The sequence below is a fragment of the Ictidomys tridecemlineatus genome, chromosome 1, assembly GCF_052094955.1.
Source record: "Ictidomys tridecemlineatus isolate mIctTri1 chromosome 1, mIctTri1.hap1, whole genome shotgun sequence".
Lineage (NCBI taxonomy): Eukaryota > Metazoa > Chordata > Mammalia > Rodentia > Sciuridae > Ictidomys > Ictidomys tridecemlineatus.
In genome coordinates, this window is record NC_135477.1 from 178,284,068 (window position 1) to 178,306,313 (window position 22,246).

The window sequence follows — 22,246 nt, forward strand, 5'->3', positions numbered from 1 at the left end:
AACCCACAGGGGTGTGTTCTGTCACTGAGCTACATCTGCATTTTGAGACAGGGTCTTACTAAGTTGTCCTGGCTGGCCTTGAACTTGCCATCCTCCTGCCTCAGCCTCCCAACAAAGTATTTCATACATAATTTCTGGGGCCTCATGGACCCTAGGTTTGTGACCCCTGCCCTGAGTTGAGGCTGTTTGTCACCTTCTATGTGCCCTTTTATTTAGGTGGAGAACAAGCAATGATTGAGCAATTCCTCTATTTAGGCTGTTTGCTGAGAGCTTTACATGGCTTATTTCTTTAAATCCTTCTAACAACTCTGAGACTAGGCACAATTATCTACTTGAATAATCTAGGTAGGCTAGATTTGCTGAAGCTACTAATTTTTTAAAAAAATACCAGGGCCTCATGCATGCTTAGGGCACTGCTTTACCACTGAACACCACCCTCAGCTTAAGTACTCAACCCTTTTGAAGAGCTTCTGAGTGACTGACTGCCCAGAACCCACATTTCTAACCCACAGGCTGACTCCAGAACCCACATTTCTAACCACTGCACCATTCAGCCTCCTGCAGAATGAGTTGCTGACTCAAGTCCTGTGCTCCACTGCCTCAGGAATTTGGCCCTGGGAAATGGAACTGGGATAGGCATGATTTCAATCACCTGTAGCGGTGCTGGTCAACCAGAGGGCAAGTGTGGATAATGGAAACAGGGGCTGGCATCTGCCACCTGCTCCCTGAGTGACCTTGATAAGTTACACGTTCTCTCTGAACCTTGGTTTTATCTTTCATCGGATGAGGAAAAGCACATAAATCTATGAGGCTTGACTCCAAGCATTCATAAACTAATGTTGGCAGGGCGGCCAGTTCGGAGACTGGCACTCAGGAGGCACTAGGGAATGCCAGTTTGACTAGAAAAAAGTACCTGCAAAGCGCCTGAGTCCATGGGAGGCTGAGTCTCCACCCCACTTTGCACCTGCAAAAGGCCTTTCTGGTTATACAACCCATGCCTGTCATTTCATAGATGAAACGGAGACTCAGAGATAAGTGACTTGTCCAAGGTCACATGGTAAACAATGCCAACGTTGAGTCTAGTAAAGGTCTCTTTTCCTTTTTCTTATATGTAAACTTTGCCCTAAAAATCAGATCCAGGTTCTCCTCCTCCATGGTAAGAATTCAGGGATGTTTTATGCTATGACTGAATTATTTCTTCTAATCCTTTTTGGGTGTGTAGATTGATGAGTTTCAGTTCACAGTGTCAAGGTCACCATGTGTGGTGTCATAGGAGTTTGCAGTATATTGAACAGTCTATGCACTAGTGATCACAAATGAATTATTGTTTTTACAACTGGTTAAAATGGATTTAGGGTTATTGCTTGGCAGATGTCATTTTCTACCAATTTATATATAATACCTATATGCACATTTTTAGAGGGCTCCGCTACTCTTTTTAAGGCTCAAGTTCAAAAACTACATATTCTATGAGCATCTACCATGCATGGGAACATAAGGTTAATTCTTAAGACAGAGATAAGGTTACAAAGTACTAATATAGATAACAGAAAGAAAGAAGAGACTTGGGAACCCACAAGTGAGTAAGATAACAATAAATGCCACCATCTATTGAATCCTCATCTTCTGCTGCCTGCTAGGTGAAGCATTTTGTGTTGTGATCTCATGTAATCCTTTCAACAGCCGCATAACATGTGTAGGAGCACCTGAGACTTAGAAATTAGAAAGGCTGAGGAATGATGGAGACCCAGTTGCCAGAGTTCTGAACCTACACTCGTGTTAGGCATTCTGGGTCACCTTGGCCAGGTTTGTTCACCCACGTCAAGGTCCCACCCTTTTGACAAGTTGGGTTTAAGGGTTACCGCTCCTTCTTTAAAAGGGGCAAAGCGATGTGATCTCAGGGCGGGATGTTGCTAAGGAGTCTCTGTTGGAGAAGCCGTTGAGATCTTCATGGTGCTTGGGAGACCGTTTGGCATAAACTCTACCTTTGGGAGCAGCCAGCTAACCAGATCTCTGGAGATGAGAGAACAGAGATGGAGGCAGAGACTCTTTGTAGGGTGCAGTGTGTGCAGGTCAAAGTTGTTTCCAAGTCGCTTGGGCAAAGGCTCCCAACAGCCAGGGAATGAGTAGCCAAGACAGCTCCTCTCTGTCCCCATCCCTCCCCCTTCCAGGGAGAGGGCTTAGTCAAACTGACCTGATTTTCTCATTCCCTGGGGTCCCAGGTAGCCGTGAGAGAAACACTGCCCTTTTGAAGGGAAGAGAATCAGGTTGCCTTAGTTACCAGGGAGGCTGGCACACCAAGCTCAGGTGCACGTAAGAAGAGACAAGGTCGGGATGAGCGGGGGCTGGAGGTGGACAGCCCGTACCTGGCCGGACCGTCTGAATGGTCAGGTTCGTGTAGCATTTTTAGTAAGTGCCAACCTCATGTCAGGAGTTCTCTCTGGTCACATGTGTCTCTAGGTGACAAGGACTCACAGTCCCCAGCCGGGTGAGGGCCCTAGATGAGTGAAATCCACTTCACTTGGAGAAGTGGCTCCAGTGGCATTTCTGTCACCAGCTCCTTGCTGTTTGCTGAGGGAAGCACTTCCGATTGGACAGGACTGCGGTTGGACCTGGGTTGAGTTCGTGTGAAAACCTCATACCAGGCCTCTCCTGCACAGAAGGCCAGCCGGCCCCACACACCTGGAGGTGCGGTAGCCAGAAGCTGTACTTGCTTCGGTGGCAGCTGGGCTGAGCCTGGCTGTGGAATCCCTGCTTCAGAGGGAGATAAAGGGAGAGAAAAACTGAGAAACTGGATCCAGCAGCGTTTTGTTATTTAACCTTTGCCAGCGGGCCATTCAGCCTCCAGCTCCTAAGCAGAAAACCTCTTGTCATAATAATGGGGTCCGGGATGCGGGATAATGGGACCGCATCTGCTTGTGATGCTGGAGGGGGGATGTACTCTAAAGATGCTGGACAGGGATGGGGGTGTGGAGTGGAGAGAGAACCAGAGCTGTGAATCACTTGCACCCCCGCCCCCCCAGTAGCCTCTCTACCCATGACATCTCGCACTGGGAAGAAATGGGATCTTTCCGTTTCAAATGTCTGCCAAAAGAAAAGGGACTGAGGCTTAAGTTCTCTCTCCATGGTCAGAGAGGGAAAAAAAAAAATACATGATAACTGCATCAAGATTAGGGACACCTTTGTTGGCTTTTTCCTCTTGGTTTGCTCCATTCATCACTCTGGCCCTGAGGACACCAGGCCCGCAGCAGCTGCTGACTTTCCCCTGCGGCTGCCTGCTGCTGTTGGAGTCTGTTTTGGTGGGGGTCCCCTCACCCCCAACACACTGGCTTCCTCTCTGCCCTGCGGTGGCCGTTGCTTGTTTGGTTGGCCACTGGAGCTGCCTCTGGGGTCTACCGACTGGAAACTGGTGTGGAAGGATAAAATATCAAGACGCAGGCCTCAGGTGGCTGCTGCTAGGATGAGATGACCCTGGGACAGACTTGCGATCCTGCATCTGCCCTGGCTTTTCTGGGAGAGTCGTGGCTCTGGGAGCATTTCATCATGCACTCCAACTTCTTGCGAGTGCACCGTTGGTGTTTCCGTCACTAACAGTGGGAACAACTGGCGCCAGGTGATGATGATGATCAGTAATAATGATCAGCTCAAATGATCTTTAGTCAGCATTTGTCCCATGCCAGGCACTGTTGTGCATCCTATTTTTCTGCAAATGGAGAAACTGAGACCGAGAGATGTCAGGTAATGAGCTCTCAAGGTTGTGCACAGGTAGGAAGGGACAGAGTTGGAATCAGAATCTAGGTCTGCTGATTGCCAAGTCTTCCTCTTTCCATCCCTGCCATCTCTTTCCATAGAGAGAGAGAGAGAGAGAGAGAGAGAGAGAGAGAGAGAGAGAGAGAGAAGGAGAGGGCTGATTTGCTACCAAGGACTTGACAGTGTATCTACCGTATTGCTCATGGAGTAACATTCACCTGTTGCGGGCAGTCATTGGTGTGACACACCACCCCCTGTAGTGGATAAGACCTTCATAAAGATCAGAGACACAGGGTCACGTCTGGCTTTCTCACAGGTAGTAAGTAGCCTTAAACCAGTTCCTTCTCAGTGTAGAGCAGGAATAACAGTAGGTTGTGCCTACCCCAGGCTTATGACCAGGATGAGATGACCCCAGATGCGAGAAGTCTCAGCATGCCTAGTGCACATCATGCTCTCCACCGGGAGCCCTACATTGCCAGGCTAACTTATGCCCCCATGCATTGGTAGAGGGACTAAAACCCACCTCTTCCGTCCAGCGTGACTTCTTCTTGCTGGGCCACAGCTCACCTGTGCCACATTGACTTTAGTGGTGCTTGCAACCACCTTGGCAGGGCTCATTACAGAAATAAATCAGTAAACTCCCCCACACCCCCCAAGTCTTATCAGAGCCGAGCCCTTCTTTGGAATTTCTGGAGTGAAGCAGCCCTTGCCAATGAGCTGGCACTGAGGCTGTGTGAACAGCCAGCGGGGCCCTGAATTGAATTGCCATTGCAGAGCTGGGAAGCGTGGTGCAGGAGCAGGGGTCCCTGGAATTCACTCGTGACTGCTTTGATAGCATGTCCTTGCAACTCCGTCTCCTTGCTTGCGCTTGTTCAACAGCTGTTGGAGAACCTGTCTGTCCATTTTAGCGTGGTGGAGGTGCCGAAGGGCATTGGCATTAATCAGTCCCACCCAGCCAGGTGTTGGCCATTCACTCCGCAGGTATTTATGGAGTGCCTACTGTGCTCAGCCTCTCTCACCAGTGCCAAGGATCAGAGCAAAGTCCCACTGCAGTGGGGTACACACTTAGATGAGGAAGACTGGCCGATAGTTAAACAGATAAATCATGTTATGACCAGGGGCTTGATGTTCTTTAGAATTCTTTTACCATCTTAGGAGAATCGAGGTGTGTGTGACACCTGTTGATGGTGATGGTGTGAACCTAGGTGTGGGGCTTGGAGAACTTTGACCTCTGTAGGGAGTTACCAAGAGCCTGCTGTGATGAGCTGGTTTGAGTGCTGGGAATGCAGCGGTGAGATAAGGTGATCAGTCTCCAATGCATGGAATTTACTGCAAATTAGTGAGAGACATGGCTCGTCCTGGAGCTGTGCAAATACAGCTGGAAGGGCCAAGCTCTCTGAGCCTCAGTTTCCCTCTTCTCCTGTTCATCTGGATGCATTTAGCATTGATAGCTGTTTATCAAATGGCTTGCCAGCAATAGGGCAGCCATTGTTCTAGCACGGAAGATGTTGCAGAGATTATACCAGCACACACTCTTTGTGGTGCATACATTCGAGAGCAGTGGTTGTCAGCCTTGAAGAAGCATCAGAAGCCCCTGGAAGGCTTATTAAACACCACATTGTGACACATGGATCTTGTGGGAGAAGGTACGTTTCCAACAGGTCCCCAGTGACACTGCTGACCTGTGTCTTACACTTTGTGAACCACTGATACATTGACTCCTAGAATCACTGCAGTAACCTACAAGTGGTTACTATATATCTGCAGATGAGGAAACTGAAAACAGGGGCTGACACCTAGTGCTCCTTCCAGGGCTAAAGGAAATGGTCCCTGCACTGTCATGACTGTGGAGTGTATGTTGTTCTGGTTTTGCTAACCAAAACCTAAGTGGAAGCAAAATGCTATAGGGTTTTCTTGTCCATGCTGGAATAAAGCACAGAGATGCAGGCAGTCTGGGGGATTCTGGAAACCAGCAGGCACTTGTCTTGAATTAGAATGAATAGAATTTAGATATCCCAGTCACAGAAGAGCACAGGAACTGTTTCTCACACTGAGCCACTTCACCCAGCTGGACTTAGACTGGCTCTGAGTGGCAGAGGAAGGGTCTCTGGGCTTCTTCACTCCTGGGAACTTTTCTGTTCTAGGTAGTGTAGGGAGGCAGGGGTGGAGGAGAAGAGGCATGTTTCTTTTTCTATGGAATTGAAAAATTCCACCCCTACCTGATTAAAGCCTTTTTTTGAAAGCAGTGCTGGGGATTGGACCCAGGGCCTCCCACATGCTAGGCAAGTGCCCTAGTACTGAACTGTATCCCCAGTCCAACCTCTCCTTCAATTATATATACCTTTGTCATTCGCTAGTTCTTTGACTTTGGCCAAATCACTCACACCCTCCCGAACTTCCATTTCTTCATTGGCAAAATGAGAATAAATTAGGGTTGATACAAATCACATTAAAGGTCCTTTATTATATTCCTCTTCCATTCACTAGGCAGTTCTAACTGCAATGATTGCACCACCCCAACCCCCACCCCAGTCCTTTTTATAGCTTTCTGTATAGTGATATTGTTACTACCCAATTCATATATTTTGAGGACCAGATTTTTTTGGACATAAACCATTTCTTCTTTGTTTTTCTAACTGAGAAAAATGTTCCGCAGAAACACGGATCACACTTGAGAAGATAGACCCTTCTCCAGTGAACAATGACTTTTGCTAGACAGGAATATTAAAGGCATCTTACGGCTCAAGGAGTCTCAAAACCAACTTAAAATTGGTTTATTTTCTTGGCTGACATAAAACAAATATTCGCTGGCAGCCAGTGGCGGACCCTGGGTTTTTCTTCAGTCCTTTTACTGGTCACTGTGGCCCCCGAGGTTTTTGCCTGGTACAGTCGTTCTTCAGATGTGGTCCCAGAGCAGCGTATCAAGTTCACCCACATCAGGCCTGCAGAATGAGAAGCTCTGGGGGGGGTGTACCTGGCAATCTGCAGTTCAACAAGCCCTCCGGGTGAGCTGCTGCTGCCCACTCAAGTTTATGAGCCACTGTCATCCAGAGTGACCAGACATTGTTAGTGGTGGAGTGGCAGAAGCCGGACAGGGTGCAGACCTTTCTGAGCACAGGTGTAGGGAGCCAGCTGAAATGGTCTTCGTGGACTTCTGAGCATTTTAATATCATGCCCGAACCCTTGCTGTCTAAGCTGATCCTCCACACTCCCTTCTTCAGGCCCTCCCCCTCACTTGACATCTCCTTTGTTTTGTGTGGTGACTCAGCTCTCAGACAAATTGTAGAAAAGCCTGCCCCTCCTCCCTTGCCAAGCTCCAGAGCACCTTCTTTGCATTATTAGAATGGTGTGATTTCCTGCATCTTCCCTGCTCTTGGTTCATGCATAGCTGAGTGGCTGGTGTCGAGGAGCCGCACATGGGAGGCAGGAGATACAGGCTTCTGCCCTTCTTTCTTTCTTTTTGGTACCTGGGATTGAACTCGGGCACTCGACCACTGAGCCACATCCCCAGCCCTATTTTGTATTTTATCTAGAGACAGGGTCTCACTGAGTGGCTCAGCACCTCACTTTTGCTGAGGCTGGCTTTGAACTCATGATCCTCCTGCCTCAGCCTCCTGAGCTGCTGGGATTACAGATGTGTGCCTCTGCGCTCAGCTACTTTGCCCTTCTTGAGTCTGGGTCTTCTTAACTGTAAAATGAGGGAATAAGGACTCTTGATCGTCTTTCCCCAATAGAGAATGTAGGGGTATCATTGGGGTTGCAGGAAAAATGAGGAAAAGTTAGTGGTGCCCAGCTTCTGCTACATGTTGGAATCATGGGATCCCTGGAGGGGAATTTGAAAATACCCATGAGTGGTCCATCCTCGGAGATTCTGTTTTCATTGCTCTGGGGTATGGCATAACTATGGGATATTTAGAAAGTCCTCAGTTGATCCTAAAGTGCAGCTACAGTGGGGAATCACTGTATTAAATATATCTGCCTTTCCCTAATACGTAGAGAATTTGAATGATCTTATGTGAAAGTACCTTGTCAAGGGCACCCATATGAGCGTCAGATAACACTTTAAAACTTGTCATTTATACAGTTCTACTTGGAACTGTATAAATTCAAGAAGTTTTTCTTAAAAAAATTAGTTGCAGGAGGTGGAGAAATAGATATTTGAGGGAATGTCAGGTACTTTGCTGTTTGGCAATTTTCCCTCTTCTGTACCTGTCTTGATATTTCTTTCCTGATGCGTTAAGTATCTAAGAGATTTGGGCTCCTTTTCGCCTGAATGTGAAAATCTTCAACTCCCACGGCAGCACTAATGCTCTTAAATAAATTGGTCGGAAGTTGCCAGCTGAGGCGGAGCTCCCTTCAGCTGCTGCATGGAGTCTGTATATTCATCCACTTACCTACATCCTCTATTCCCCCAGATGTGGGTGTGGATGCACTCGCACTCGCCACTCGGGTCATAGCCTGTAGACAAGAACTATCACCGGTGAACATCTGTTAAGGTTTGCATGGTGCCCCACTCTGGGCTGGGTGCTTTGAAGGCATCATCTAATTTAATTCTAACAGTAACACTGTGAGGCAAGAATTGTTACTTTTTCTTTAAAAAAATTTTATTAAAAAAATATTCTTGAAATAGGAATCTGTCCAAGTTGCCCAGGCTGGCCTTGGACTTGCGTTCCTCTCACTTCCGCCTCAACATCCCCCATAGTTAGGGTGACAGGTGTGCCACCCCGGCTCCTGGCTACTGAAATTTCTTCAGGGGCACCTTCTTGCATTGCTCAGGGTCTATCTGGGAAGCTGGAGCTTCCTGTTTGCTCTACTCCTGCTTTAGCAAATGTCCTTTTCTGAATAAGCAGGACGTGTGAACTTGTTTATTTGGTTCATGCATCCTTCCAAGATTCCCTGACCAGATGCCCCTGTCTGTGGTGAGAGATCAGGTTCTGCTCAACGGAGCTGTCTCCTTACTTTGGTCTGGAAGGCTCATGAGAACCAAGTTTCCCTGTGCTTCTTTGGCACCTGAACAGACTGTGGGCTTGCTCTGCCGCATTCTTGTTTGCCCATTGGAACATCCTTCAGGATGTTTGCCTTGAGTTCACTAGAAGTCAAGTGGGTCATCTCAGCCTGAGGTTGGCTGAGCAGGAAGTGCCTGGCCACGCGTGGATTACCTTCCCTTTCTGCTGCAGTTGGATAGGATTGAACCTAAAGCATTCCATTACCTTTGTGTGCTGGCTTCCTGGTGGGAGCCGTGCAAGGAAGGGGATATAACAGTGAACAAAGACTGACATTGTCCCACCTGGAGCTTACAAATAACAAGAACATGCACAGAATAATTCCAGGTGAGGAAAATAAGGAAGGTGGTGTCTTAGGAAATAATGGGCCTTGTAAGTAATATGAAAGGTCAAGATATAAAGTTATCAAGTTTTGTAGTTGGAAAAACTGAATTTGCTTTTTGCTCTGGCCAAAGGGTTCTGATTTTTTTCCTGGAGGCAGCATAACCTGTTGATCGTATTCTTCTGAATCTCTAAAGAGGGAGAGTGGCCCCAGTGCAGATTCCCAGCCCCACCCCCACCCCAACAGTTGGCCTAATCAGAATCTCAGGAGGTGGAATCCAGACTTTGCATTTGTTAAAAGGACCCCTGAATGATGGAGTCTTAAGATTGACAACCACTAATCAAGGGAGCAGATTTGTCCCAAATTGCACATGGTTCTAGAGACCCAGTGAGAACTGGGATCCTTCCGCCTCCTCCACACCTTGCTTCCTTCTGCCTTTCTCTGAGCTTCTGTGGACTTTTCTAGAACAGACTCGGTTGTTCTCTGGCCAGGAGTGAGTCTTCAGTCTCTAGGCCCACCCTGGCGCTCCTGCTTTGAAGAATCTGACCCGTGGCTGTACGCTCCATCCCCCTCCCCCATCCTGGTGTAGAATCCTGGGGGGTCATCAGGGGCCGCCCAGAGGTGCCCTCCTTGGTCACCTACAGCGTCTGTGGGTGCTGTGCTTCCCTAGCGGTGTCTTGTGTCCTCCAAGCCTTCGACCATCTGCTCTGCCATGAAACCCCAGGTGTCCACTTTCAAGTACCTGCTGGATGTTGTACCTGAGACAGGCAGGCGGGGCAAACTGCAGCCAGTAAGAAGGTGGATGGAGTCCTGGTCTGAACAAACAGCTTTGGCCGCTTGCCTTTCCTGCCGGACCGTGAGAAGCTCTCTCTGTTCTAATTACAGCATGTTCAGGTTCTCAAGGTCCAAATGGTGCCCAATGGAATGCAGGTCTTCCTCCCACCTGGTTCCTGTCCACCCACACTCCTCCCCACAGGCATCTCTTATTTCCAGGAACATCTATCCTGATTCTTCCTTTCCCCCACACCTGCTGAGATCTCACCTGCAGCCCTGTCTTTTCCAAGCTGAGCCCTCAATCATTTTCTGCGTGCTTATGCAGAGGTGTAGAGGAAAATGAGACCACATGAGAGATCTCACCCTTCTGCTGGCCCCTGATTCCAGACCGGCTTCTATACCCTACACCCCCTCCTTGGCCCCATTAGTGACTTCCCTGGAATTCTGAGGGGCATGCTTCTCTTGACAAAGCCTTTGGAAGATGCTCCCAGTCTCATTTTTTAAGGCTCTACCTCACTTTTTTTTCACTTGGAAAATGGGAATAAGAGTAATGTTTACCTCATTCTACTTTGAGAGTGCTTTCAAAAGATCTTTCTGGGCTGGAGATACAGTTCAGTGGTAAAGCACCTGCCTAGCATGCTTGAGGCCCCGGGTTTCATCCCCAGCACAACACTCCATGCCCCCCAAAATAAAAACAAAAAACCTTTCCCACACATATTTTGGTATCTTTTGTTCAGATGTGATTTTAAACATTCAAGAAAGTTGCAAAACTAATACAAGGAATTCCCATACACTCTTTACCCAGATATGACTTTTACATGTTGCCTCTTTACCTCATATTCTCTCACTGTCTTTCAGAAAAATATACAGGTGGAGTGAACTCATCAGAAATGCTTGGGGCCAGAAGTGTTTAGATTTTGGATTATTTTTTTCCAGATTTTTATCTCCCAGATCCTGAATATCCCCCAAAGACCTATGTGTTCCAGACCCATGGCTCTAGTAGGAAATGTTAGAAGCTTCATGAGGTGGAGCACAGTGGAAGGAAGTTAGGCCATAGGGAGTGTACCCTTGAAGGGGATATTGGGACCTGGCCTCTTCCTCTGTCTCTTTCTGCTTCCTGGCTGCTCTGAGGGGGGCAGCTTTGCTCCACCACATGCTCCCACCATGATGTTCTGCTCAAAACAGCCTCAAAAACAATGGAACCAACCAACCCAGAACTGAAACCCCTGAAACTGTAACCCAAAGTAAATCTTTCCATCTTTAAGTTGTTTTGTCTCAGGTATTTTGTCACAGCAACAGAAAGCTGACTAGGACATTTGGAATATTTGCATTTACATAATAAGATATCTTGGAGATGAGACCCTCGTCAAGACACAAACTTCTTTCTTGCTTTGTGTACACTCTCTGTGCATGGGCTGAAGGTCATCTCCCACAATATGTTCAGTGACTTTGTGCAGGAAACAAAGTTTCATGGTGTGGAGCTTTCTGCTTGTGTCGTGGTGACGCTCAGAAAATTTCAAATTTGGGAGCTTTTCAGATTTGGGATTTTCGGATTAGGTTGTTCATTCTGTAATGTATATAAAACCATTTTATTTAAGGGTAAGTCAGAAACATGTCTTTTTACTACTTGTCAAATTTAATACTTGAGTATGTATTTCCTAAGATACAAGGACAATCCCTCCTGCAGGTTTTATTAATATTAATTTAAGTAAACAAGGCATACTATTTTGCAGGTGCCCAGTACCCTTGATCGTTAGCTATGATTGTTGAGTTCTTATCATTTGTTCCCTGCTCCTAGTCACGTGGCCAAGTGGCAGTTCCCAAGCATACCCTGCACTTGGCCGTTCTCCCGATGACACCCCACTAGCCATCACAGGTGGCATGGGATGCCGCTGACCCCGTGAGGCCCATTCTCACCCACCCTCTCTCTCCCTGGAAGGAATTGGCTCTAAGTAAGGTCTGCCCTGGTCCAGGACAACAGAGGCTCATGCAGGACAGCTCTAGAAAAGACAGTCTGCTGTGAGTTCCGAGGAGTCTCAGGAAGGGAGTGGAACTGACCCTGGGCTGGCGGGAGCTGCAGCTGGGAGGCCACAGAGCCTGAGGCAGCACGGTCACCTGCGTCTCTCTCTACTCTATTCTGTCTGCCTACCCACGTCATGGTTTCTGCTTGTACCCAAACCCCTCATTTGTGAGTCAATTTTGCCTCTTTACGAACACGTGACCTTTGGCAAATGGCTTAATCTCTTTGAGTCTCAGTTTCTTTGCTTTATACCAACAAGGTTAAAAGTACTAAGGGCCAAATTTCCTTGTGTGTCAAATGCTAGGTTTTCTATTTATCAGCTCAACTCACCATCGCCCGAACTTCTAAGAGAGATACCGGTACTATCCCCATTTAGACATGAGGAAGTGGGGCACGGAGAGCCTAAGTAATTTGCTCCAGGTCACACAGCTAGAAAGTGGCAAAGCCAGGATTCAAGGCCAGGCTCTGGCTCCCGAGCTTGTACTCTTAATCTAGCATCTACTTTGAAGGGTTATGGTGAGAATTAAGATGGCTTGTCTCTCTTAAGGAACTTCGCAGGGAGCGAGTTTCATCATAAGTACTCAGAGTGTTAAGTTATTCCACTACCACAGCATTAGTTTGTGGGTGACCCAGATGGACTGCAAAGCCCCGTCCATCTCGAGCCCTTCAGCTCAGCTGCCACAACTGCTATGCACGCCCCTGAGCGTGACGTTCTCCCCAGCCCGGCTGTACCCATTGACACCCCTTCTTTCTGTCATGGGTAGCATGTGATGGGATGCTGATTTAAAAGGCCTTGAGCTGCTCTCATCTGGTGACAGAGGTCAAGGGTCAGGAGTCAACCACAGCAGCCTCTCACCCAGGAGAGGTTGTGGATATTCTTTCTCAGAACCTCCAGAATAAATTTGTTCTGAACACCGGTGCTAATTGCAGGCGTTGGCGGTTACTGTATCTGAGCCCTGTGTTCAGTTCTGAGCCCTGCTTCTGCCCTCACCCTGCTGTGACAATCTCCTGCTCATTCATATCACCCCTACTCTCATGCCACTCAAGGTGTGCACCCCAGACCAGCTTATCATCACTGCCTGGAGCTCATGAGAAGTGAGGGGAATCTCAAGCTCCACCTCAGACCCACTAAATCAGAACCTGCATTAAAATTTTTTAAAAAATTGATTGACACCTATTAACTGTCAATTAATTAGAGGGCACAGTGTGACATTTCCATACATGTGTACTGTGTATAATGCGGCGTCTGCAGGTCCTGGGATCCATGTCTGTGTTGCCCTTGAGCCACACTGACGTTCAGGGCTGCTGGTTGTGTGGTCATTTTTTTTTTTTTTTTCCTGTTTGTTGGCTGCCCGTGCCCCTTCCTAGCTCTGCCCTAGGGCACGCCACATATTTGTGGTATCAGTAAGCAGAGCATTTTTATGGCCAGTTGTAAATGCTATCTAAGGAAAGGAGCTTCTTAACTCATTCCCAGATCCCCACATGGGATGAGAGACTGGAGCCATGTGGGACGATGGAGCTCAGCAGATCGGGGTTCACACCTGCTGAGAAAATGCAAGGTCACAAGGCCCTGGCAAGGTGACAAGCAGGGTCAGATGCCAAAGGTCAGAGTGGACCCAGGCTGTGCAGGAAGTCCGCCAGGGCTGCAGCACATGGCATCTGGGGAATAAGGGCCAGTCATGGTGTGGGGGGACCCTCATGGGAAGGGTCGTGCTTGTTGGTTCTTAGGGGTCATGAGGGGGCTCCCTGCAGAGATCACAGAGGCAGAGTCCTGTTTGAGAGAACCAGGCAAGAGCAAGACGAGCAGGTCCCGGGGTCCCCAGTAAGCTCCCCAGAAGATATTTGAGCCATCAGGACAAGTGCAAGGGCTACTGGGTGAGCTCCCTGGGCAGGCAGAAAGCCTGCTGCAAGGGGCCAGCAGAAACGCTGCCTCAGGGAGGCCAAGGCTGGGGCTGGTTGAGCCAGGGCCACTGGTGGCCTCTGGTGGGGGACTGGGGACAAGAAGGGTAGTAGCCAGCAGCTGGTGTAGAGATCTGTGGAGGCCCCAGGGGATGCCTTGCCTTTCCAGCATGAGTGTGGCAAGGACATGTGGCCAGATTCCAAGGGCTTTTCCATCAGGATTGGGACCCAACCCAGCCAGCCAACCCAGCCAGCTCGGTTCACCTGGGGACTGGTTCAGCATCAGGTGGACCTTGCCCCAACACATTCCTGAGATAACACACCCTGGCCCAGCCCCATCCTCCCAGGTCCTGTCCTCCTGGACCGCTCCAGCAGCCTGGTGGTGTGAGCGAGGCTGCTCTCACCCTTCTTGGCTCCGTGTCCAGTTTGTTTGATGTTTGTGTGTACGCCTGTGCAAAATGACTGAAGAGCGAGTCATTAGCGAGCTGTTCAAAGTCCCTTTGGGAACATTCCAGGAAAATAAACCAGTATTCCATCCGAGCCACAAATGGCTTCTTCTTGTCTTCTCTCTACGTCGCCGAGGCTGGCCTCAAACTTACAATCCTCCTGTCTCAGCCTCCTGACTGGGCATTAAATGAATGAGGACAAGTGAAAGGGGCTGACAGGGACTGGCAGGTCTGCAGTGTGGGACTATGAAATGGGTGCTTCTCTGAGCAGGCTGCCACCTTCTGACTCCTCTGCTGCTGAGTCTGACATCTTCAGGCTAATGCACTTGGAGCGAGCATTAGACTCAAGGAGAGGCCCAAGCTGTTTGTTAGGGGTGAGGGGGCGCAGCCCACGTGTTGGGGCTGAGGTGTTCCTGGGGAAGCTCAGCTCCCCGTCTGTATTTCAGGAAGATTTCATAGCTTGAGACTCCTCCTGCTGTAGAAAAACAAATGCTAAAGGACACTCTTCCAGCCCCAAGCTGACCCCAAGCCCAGGGCAGCTAGAATGCTCAGGCCTGCCTCTCTGCTTTTCAGGCAAGAGGAGTGAAAGAATAGAGCCATTGGACCATGAAACTCCCAAGAGTCCTTTCCCCCAGTGCGTTTCAGAATCTGCTACCATGATTCTCTGTGTGTGAGGCTTGCAACTGCTATTTGCCAAACCGGTAACTGTTGACCCAACAGAAATCAAACAAAGATACCAGAAGCTTCAGACAGGCTGTCTTGATTGTGTTGGTGGAGGGAGAGCCAGGTGCCTCCTATCCGGAAGAATGCTGCCCGTCCTCACTCCAAAAAAGAGATGCATTTCCTTATTCTTAACTGCCCGGGCACCAAAACCCGCCTTACCAGTCCAGACTGCCTCCGAGCTTGCTCACCTACCTGTGCGTATGTGTCACTGTGCTGGGAGACCTTCAGGGGGCTGGCTGGGGGCAGGGTGGCTTTGAAAGGCCAGGCCTGACCTGGTGAGACTCTGGGGTCAGCCCCTACTGCCGCGACCGCAGGGGACCCAGCCCAGGAGCTGGGGTGAGGGCGGCCTGCCTTCTCCGTCTACAGTAGGCTCAGAACCCTCCCTGGGTCCTTGGAAAGGAGGAAAGGGCTGGGAACAGAGGCACACACCTGTAATCCCATCGCCACTCAGGAGGCTGAGGCAGGAGGAGCGTGAGTTCAGCGGTATCTTAAGCAACTGAGTGAGACCTTGTCTTGAAGTAAAAAAAATTGGGGGGAAAAAAAAAGACTGGAGATGTAGCTCAATGGTAAAGCGCCCCAGTTTCAGTCCCCAGTAGAAAAAATAAAGAAAGGATTGGCTGAATTATAGGCAGTAGCATGGAGTAGTCACAGGCTCGGGCAAATGCTTCTCTGATGGAGCTGGAGAAAGGGGAGCCTCCGATTTTAAATGTGGGCTGAATCAGAAGCCTTTAGATGTTTGCCGGGTTTTATGAGGTTTTTTAGGCAATTGCCAAATTCCTTTCAGGTTTTTTTTCATGAGGATGTTATTTCTGAATCCACTCCCTGTCTTTGCTCTTCTTCCCAAATTACACTTAATTTGCCTCCAGAAGAAAGACAGTGCAACCTCATCATTTGGTCAAGATTTTATAGTTAAAAAATAATAAAGGGATGATCAAGTTCAAAAATCTTATCAGATCTGTCGATGTAACTCAGTGATAGTGTGCTTGCCTAGCATGCGTGAAGCCCGGAGGTCAATTCCCACTACCTACCCGCCCCCCCCAAAAAAAAAAAACTTGATGGTTGTCACTTAGGGAGGGACTTTACGTATGTTGACTTTCTTGCATGTCCTCACCGTCCAGCTAAGGCCACACAGTAAGTTGGCAAGAGGATTGGGGTTTCAACCCAGGGCTGTCTGACTGCCCAGCCCAAGTGCCTGCCCCTGAGCATTGTCTCCTCAAGGTGCGTGGGTGAGTGGAGTAGCATCACTAGAACTTTATTGTGTTCTCCACTGGTCCTCAGAGTGGTCCTCTGTGTGTCCCAATTTGAGAATTAGTTAAGCTCACACTCTCCAGGGTGCAGTGGCTGGAATTCAGAAGCTGGAGGAAGTTCCTGCCCCCTTCCTGGATCCCACAGACCTGCTGTTTGTCCATGGTGGGTGGCACAGCCAGGAGTGTGCAGAGCAGGCAGGAATGAGGTGGCCCATGAGGCACCCAGTTCTGTCACTTCCCGGGCCCTGAATCCCTGCTTTCCTGCAAAGACTCTCTCCCGATTCCCTGTTTGCCTCCTGCCCTCTTAGGCGCTATAGATGTTGAAAATGTGAGCTCAGAGGACTTTTCCCAGAGAAAATTCTGCCCATCAGTGCCCCCAGCTCATTGGAGAGAGAGACGGGATGCATGGAAAGGAGAGATGAGTGTCCGGTGACAGTCTGGATGTAATTGTTAATGACTCCTGCAAGAGGTCGACCCAGATGTCCCCATTTGCATTCAGAGACACTGCCTGCCTTTGTGAGGGCCTTCAGTGTCGGGTGAGGCCATATCAGCTCAGTGCAATCACCTGGTGACATCCGTGAATATCTTCACTCCCCGAGAACACGTTTGCAGGCAGGAATGCGAGCTGGAGGGATCAAAGGGTCCCGGTATGCTGTGCAATCCAGCTTTTATTGTACAACCCTTGGGTTGATTGGCCCTTTGTTCCTGCTCTTTGAAAAAGGATGATTTTTTTTTTAAACTTTCTGTTTAGAAATCAGTAGTTTACGCTTGCTAATCACCACTTTACCTGGCCTGAGGACCAAGGAAAGGCCAAGGCACTTAATCTGTTTACAACTATCCTCTCATTTCCAGAAGTTCAGAAATATAATCAGCCCCCAGTTTTTTATTAGATTGTTATTCAGGTGAATTTCTATTATAAATGACCAACTTTCTGATTTTACATAGATGCTTTTTATTTTAGTTTGCTTTTAAAATAAATTCTATTTGTAGTTATAAAATAGGCATAACTTTTTTTTTTTTTTTGGTACTGGGGATTTAACCCAGGAGCAATTTACCACTGAGCCACATCCTAGCGCTTTTTTTTTTTTTTTGAGACAGGGTCTCACTAAATTGCTTTAGGGCCTTGCTAAGTTGCTGAGGCTGGCCTAAAACTTAAGATCCTCCTGTCTCAGCCTCCTGAGCTGCTAGGATTACAGTTCCAGCCATATTAACTATTTTTAATTGTACAGTTTAGTATTGACAAGTACATTCACATTGCTTGTGATCATTTCCACCATCTACCTCCAGAATTCTTTTCATCTTGGGAAACTAAAACTCTGGGATTGGGGAAGTAGCTCAGTAGTAGGACTTATGTGAGGCCCTGGGTTCAAATCCAGGACTGCAAAAACAACACTGAAACTCTGCACTCATTAAACAGCACCTCCTGTTTCTCCCTACCCCCTAACCCTTGGCAATTACCATTCTCCTTTCTGGTCTACACATTTGACTCCTAGGGATATCATGTAAGTAGAATCTTAAAGCTTTTGTCTCTTTGTGGCTGGCTACTTCATTTAGCATAATGTCCTCAAAGTTTATATGCATTATAGTCTGTATCATGATTTTCTTCTTTTCTAAGATAAGTGATGTTCATTGTGTCTACACACCACATTTTGTTGGCCCATTCTTTTAATGGGTGCTTGGGTTACTGTCACCTTTGGGTTGTTGTAAGGAATAATGCTGCTCAGAACATGGATTCTGTTCATGTATCTGTTCTGCACATACATTTGTTCAAGTTCCAGTATCCACTTGTCACCAGGGACCCAGGTTCCATGTGCCATTGATTTCCACCATTCTCAGCATGTAATTTTCATCCTTAAACTCCCGTTCACGGAGATTAACAACCTCAAGAAGATCAAGTTCATTTGTCAACCAGTTAACTGCCCATCAGAACATAACTTCATATTCTTTGAAGAGAGAGCACCAAGTCCAGATTCTCCACAACTTTGCATTCACAGTGTCCAGAATACAACAGATGAGGTCCTAGGCTAATGAAGAAAGGCAGTCAGTAGAAACAGACCCACAGATGGCAGAGATGTTGCAGTCAGCAGAAGATAACTTTAAAACAATCACTGTAGATATGTGTAGGGATTTAAAAGAAGGGAAAAAAATCAAGAGAAATGGAACCAAATGAAAATTCCAGATGAAAACCACAATATCTGAAGTGAAAAGTTTGCTAGATGAATTTTACATAACAATAGGTCAGATACTGTGGGAAAGAAGATCAGGGAACATGAAGTCAGAGCTCTAGGAAGTATCAAATTGAAACACAGAAAGAAAAAAAGCTGGAAAAACATGGCCAGAACCTCAGTGCTCTGTAGGATGTTGTTATTGTTGTACTGGGGATTGAACCCAGGGGTACGCTATATCACCAGTCCTTTTTTTTTTTTTTTTTTAATTTTTGATTTTTAAGACAGGGTCTCACTGAATTGCTTAGGGTCTCACTTAGTTGCTGAGGCTGACCTCTAACTTGCGATCCTCCTGCTTCAGCTTTCCAAGTTGCTGGGATTACAGCTATGCACCAACACGCCTGGCTCTGTGGGACATTATTAAGTCATCAAAAAAAAAAAAAAGTGCATTTGGAATTTCAAAAGGAAGAGCAAAAGAGAGATCAGAGAAGAAAATATATTTGAAGATATAATGGCTGAAAATTCCAAAGTTGATGAAAATACCAACTCACAGATCTAAGAAGCTGGACAATCCCAAGCGGGATAATCATGTGGAAAATCACACATAGACATATCGTAGTCACATCGCTGGGAACAAAAGATGAAAATCTTAAAATCAGCCAAAGAATAACACATAGAACAATAGGATTATGTACTGGAGAATATAAGAAATACTTATGACTTCTTATCAGAAACTGTACAAACCAAAAAATAATTGAATGGCATTTTGAAGATGCTGAAAGGGGAAAAATTTGAAATTCTATGCTCAACAAAAATAATCCTTCAAAAATGAGGTCCAAAGCCAGTCATTTGCAGGTAAAATAAAAATGGACAGAAATTATCACCAGTAGACTTGTAGAACAGGAAATGTTAAGAGAAATCAGGTAGAAACTGGGATTAATTAAGAGTACTAGAAAACAAAAGACTTTCAAAAATGTCTTCATTTCTTTAAAAAGAAAATTGACTGTTTAAAGCAAATATAATGGTACATTGTGGATGAAGTTTTTAAGAAATAAAAGAAAAGCATCGAGCAACAGATGAGACGAATAAAAAATAAAATGGCCAGTTGGTGGACTTAAATCCATATCAATAATTCATTAAAAGTTAGATTTTGTCAGGTTGGATAAAAAAAGAACAGGACTCAAATGCATAGACTGCCTTCAAGAGATTCACTCCAAATATAAATGAAAAAGTGCTCTAAATATGAGAGCCAAAGGATAGACTGATTCATCCAAAAAGACATGACAGTCCTAAATGTGCAGACACCTAAAGCTGAGTTTAAACACATGAGTCAGCAACTGGAGTGGATAGAGCGAACTTTCCACCTCTTCATAGGGGGATGTCAAACTTCCTCATTCCAGACCCAGACTCCTCTGAGTCACTGACAAGGACAGAAGTGGTCGGAAGCAAACTGAACCCCAGGGCTTCATTTCATGCTCAGCATTGAGACCCTCTATCCTCCTTGTGCCCGAGATGGCAGACCCTGGCCCATCCCTCCCCCGCCACCAGCAGGAGGCCTTCTGAAAAGTAACCAAAGGGTACCCCACCCCTTGCCAGGAAGAGTTTTCTGGAAACTTCCATGCTCACGTGGAAAGCCAGCCAGGACTTGGGGCCATGTTTGTTCATGTTGGAGAAAGGTGGGGTCCTGGAGTGATGGATAGGGTCCGTGTTGGTCAGCAGAAACTCCAGGTGGCCTAGGACACTGGGAAGGTGGCAATGTCCACCTTCAGGCTGGCTCCTGCCATTCAGATAAAGAAGCTGAGTCAGGACTAAATGAAGCCTGGGAGTGAGTAAGGGTTTTTTTTTGTTTTTGTTTGTTTGTTTCAGTAATAATGAAAAGTTACCCAGAAGAGAAGGAGGTGGTTCCTAGGAAGGGCGTACCTGGGTGGCAGAAGAATTTTTTGTTTTCAGGCAGTCCTGTTTGCACTGATAATCCTCGTGAGCAATGCTTGATTGCTTGCTTACTTCATTTCTTCCTCTCCCCTCCCCTTCCTTTCTCCTTTCCTCCCTTCCTTATTCTTTTCTTTTTGAAAAATTGTGAAAAAATACACATAACTCACAACTCATTGTCTTAACCATTGTTGAGTGCCAGCAGTATTAAGCACGTTCACAATATCAACTATTACCACCATCCATCTCTTTTAATCTTGCAAAACTGAAACTCTATCATCTACTAGGGACAATAACTCCTCTTTCCTCCATTTCCCCATTTTTTATTAACTACCATTCTACTTTCTGGCTCTAGGAGTTTGACAGCTCTGGGTACCTCATATAAGTGGAATCACACAGCAATTTGCCCTTTTGTGACTGGCTTGTCTCACAAGATCCTCTGGATCCATCTATGTTGTAGCCTGTTACAGAATTTACTTCTCTTTTAAGTCCAAGATAATATTCCATGTGCATTTATCTTGCATTTTGGTTTTCCATGTGTCCATTGATGGACACTTGGGCTGCTTCCACCTTTTGGCTACTGTGAATAATGCCTCCATGAATATGGGTGTGCAGCAATGATATTATTTTGTTTTAAGGTAATGAGGTGAATGTGGGGGAAAGGAATTAGTAGATCAGGATTTTGGCATGACAGTCTTATTTCACATTTGTAGAAACTTGGAAAAAAGATCATTACCTGGGAATTATAGTTTTGAAGAGTCACTGCTGTCAATAACTTTTGGTGGTTGAGGTCTTTTGACCCTTTTCCTATTTTGGCCAGATCCACTGACTGAGTTAAGGTTTTTTCTTGCTTTGGCTATTGCGACAATCAGCTGACAGGTGAGCAGACTCCAAAATTCAACAGTCTCTCGTTGCAACTTCTTTTGGAAGTTTCTTCCATGGGGATGTCCAGATCAAACTGCTCCCTTCTCAGAAATTTCTCATGTTTCTCTACTGCCTGCAGAAATCCTGAAGCTTCCTGTCATGACTCAGAATGGCTTCCCTTCTTCACGCCATACCTTCAAGCAGTGATTGGTTCATTTGTTTACCCTGTGCCCTGTACTCTTGTGTTTGTTTCTGACGTGTGTTTGATACTGACCTAATGTGTTCTAGGGCCCAGCACAATAAGAGCAGGAATGTTTGTTATTAAACGGGTTTTACCATCTAGTATTTCTTTAGCTCTTTATTGAAACCTAGCAAGATAAATCATCTCCAATTGACAAGTTGGGAAATTGAACTTCAAAAGTTTAGAGAAAAGGATTTGTCATTATGGTCCTTTGGTAAAATCCAAAAGCAGAACTAAGCTGTTCCTCCAAGTGAGATTACAGTTTATGAGATAGCAGGATGCTGGAGGCAGCAAGATTAAATGCCTAGGGATTCTGGATCTGCCTTCTCTCTGTAAGTAAAGGTAAGGGTTTACTGGGGCTGGCTTTGGTTGGAGAATGAGGAACAGCCAGTGCTGGTAGATATTTGCTTAATGACAACCTAAGTGTGGAATGGTCTTATATAGTATTAGGTTGGCTGCTTTTCCAACTCTGGAAGGATATGTAACTACTATGAGATCATGACGGAAGGAACATGCTTCCTGCTTTATAGGAAACCAGGAGGGAAGAAGAACCCTTATTAAAATATTTTGCATTCATACCGATCAATTCTGAGAACTCTGCTGCATCAGTCAGGAAGTCAGAGCAGGTGGATGGATGTGGACTCCTTCCCCTGATGGGCCATCCACTGAAGTCCTGCCACTGGAGACAGTGGGAGCAGAAATACCCACAGAGGTGGCCTTTTCCAAGGTGAGTGCCTCTTGTCACCTGTCATGGAGCCTGTTCTTAACATGCACCTTGCATCTGGAAACCAGGTGATGCAGTGGAGAGAGCATGGGCTTCCACAGCATTTGCAACCTTGGCCAGGTTGGCTAACCCCAGTGAC

General features: G+C 46.8%; 1 protein-coding gene across 4 annotated transcripts in view; it reads left to right on the forward strand.

Annotated features, from left to right (window-relative positions):
• Wwc1 (WW and C2 domain containing 1) overlaps positions 1 to 22,246 on the forward strand; it is a 146,441-nt gene that overhangs the window by 4,714 nt on the left and 119,481 nt on the right. Inside the window, exon 1 of one of the 4 annotated variants that reach the window (XM_078052251.1) lies at positions 22,022 to 22,110. The exons of the other annotated variants lie outside the window; for them this stretch is intronic. Within the exon in view, the coding sequence (XP_077908377.1) occupies positions 22,037 to 22,110 (74 nt within the window). The 5' untranslated portion in view covers positions 22,022 to 22,036. Of the gene's footprint in view, positions 1 to 22,021; positions 22,111 to 22,246 lie in introns of those variants that run through there. 4 annotated transcript variants of the gene reach the window in all.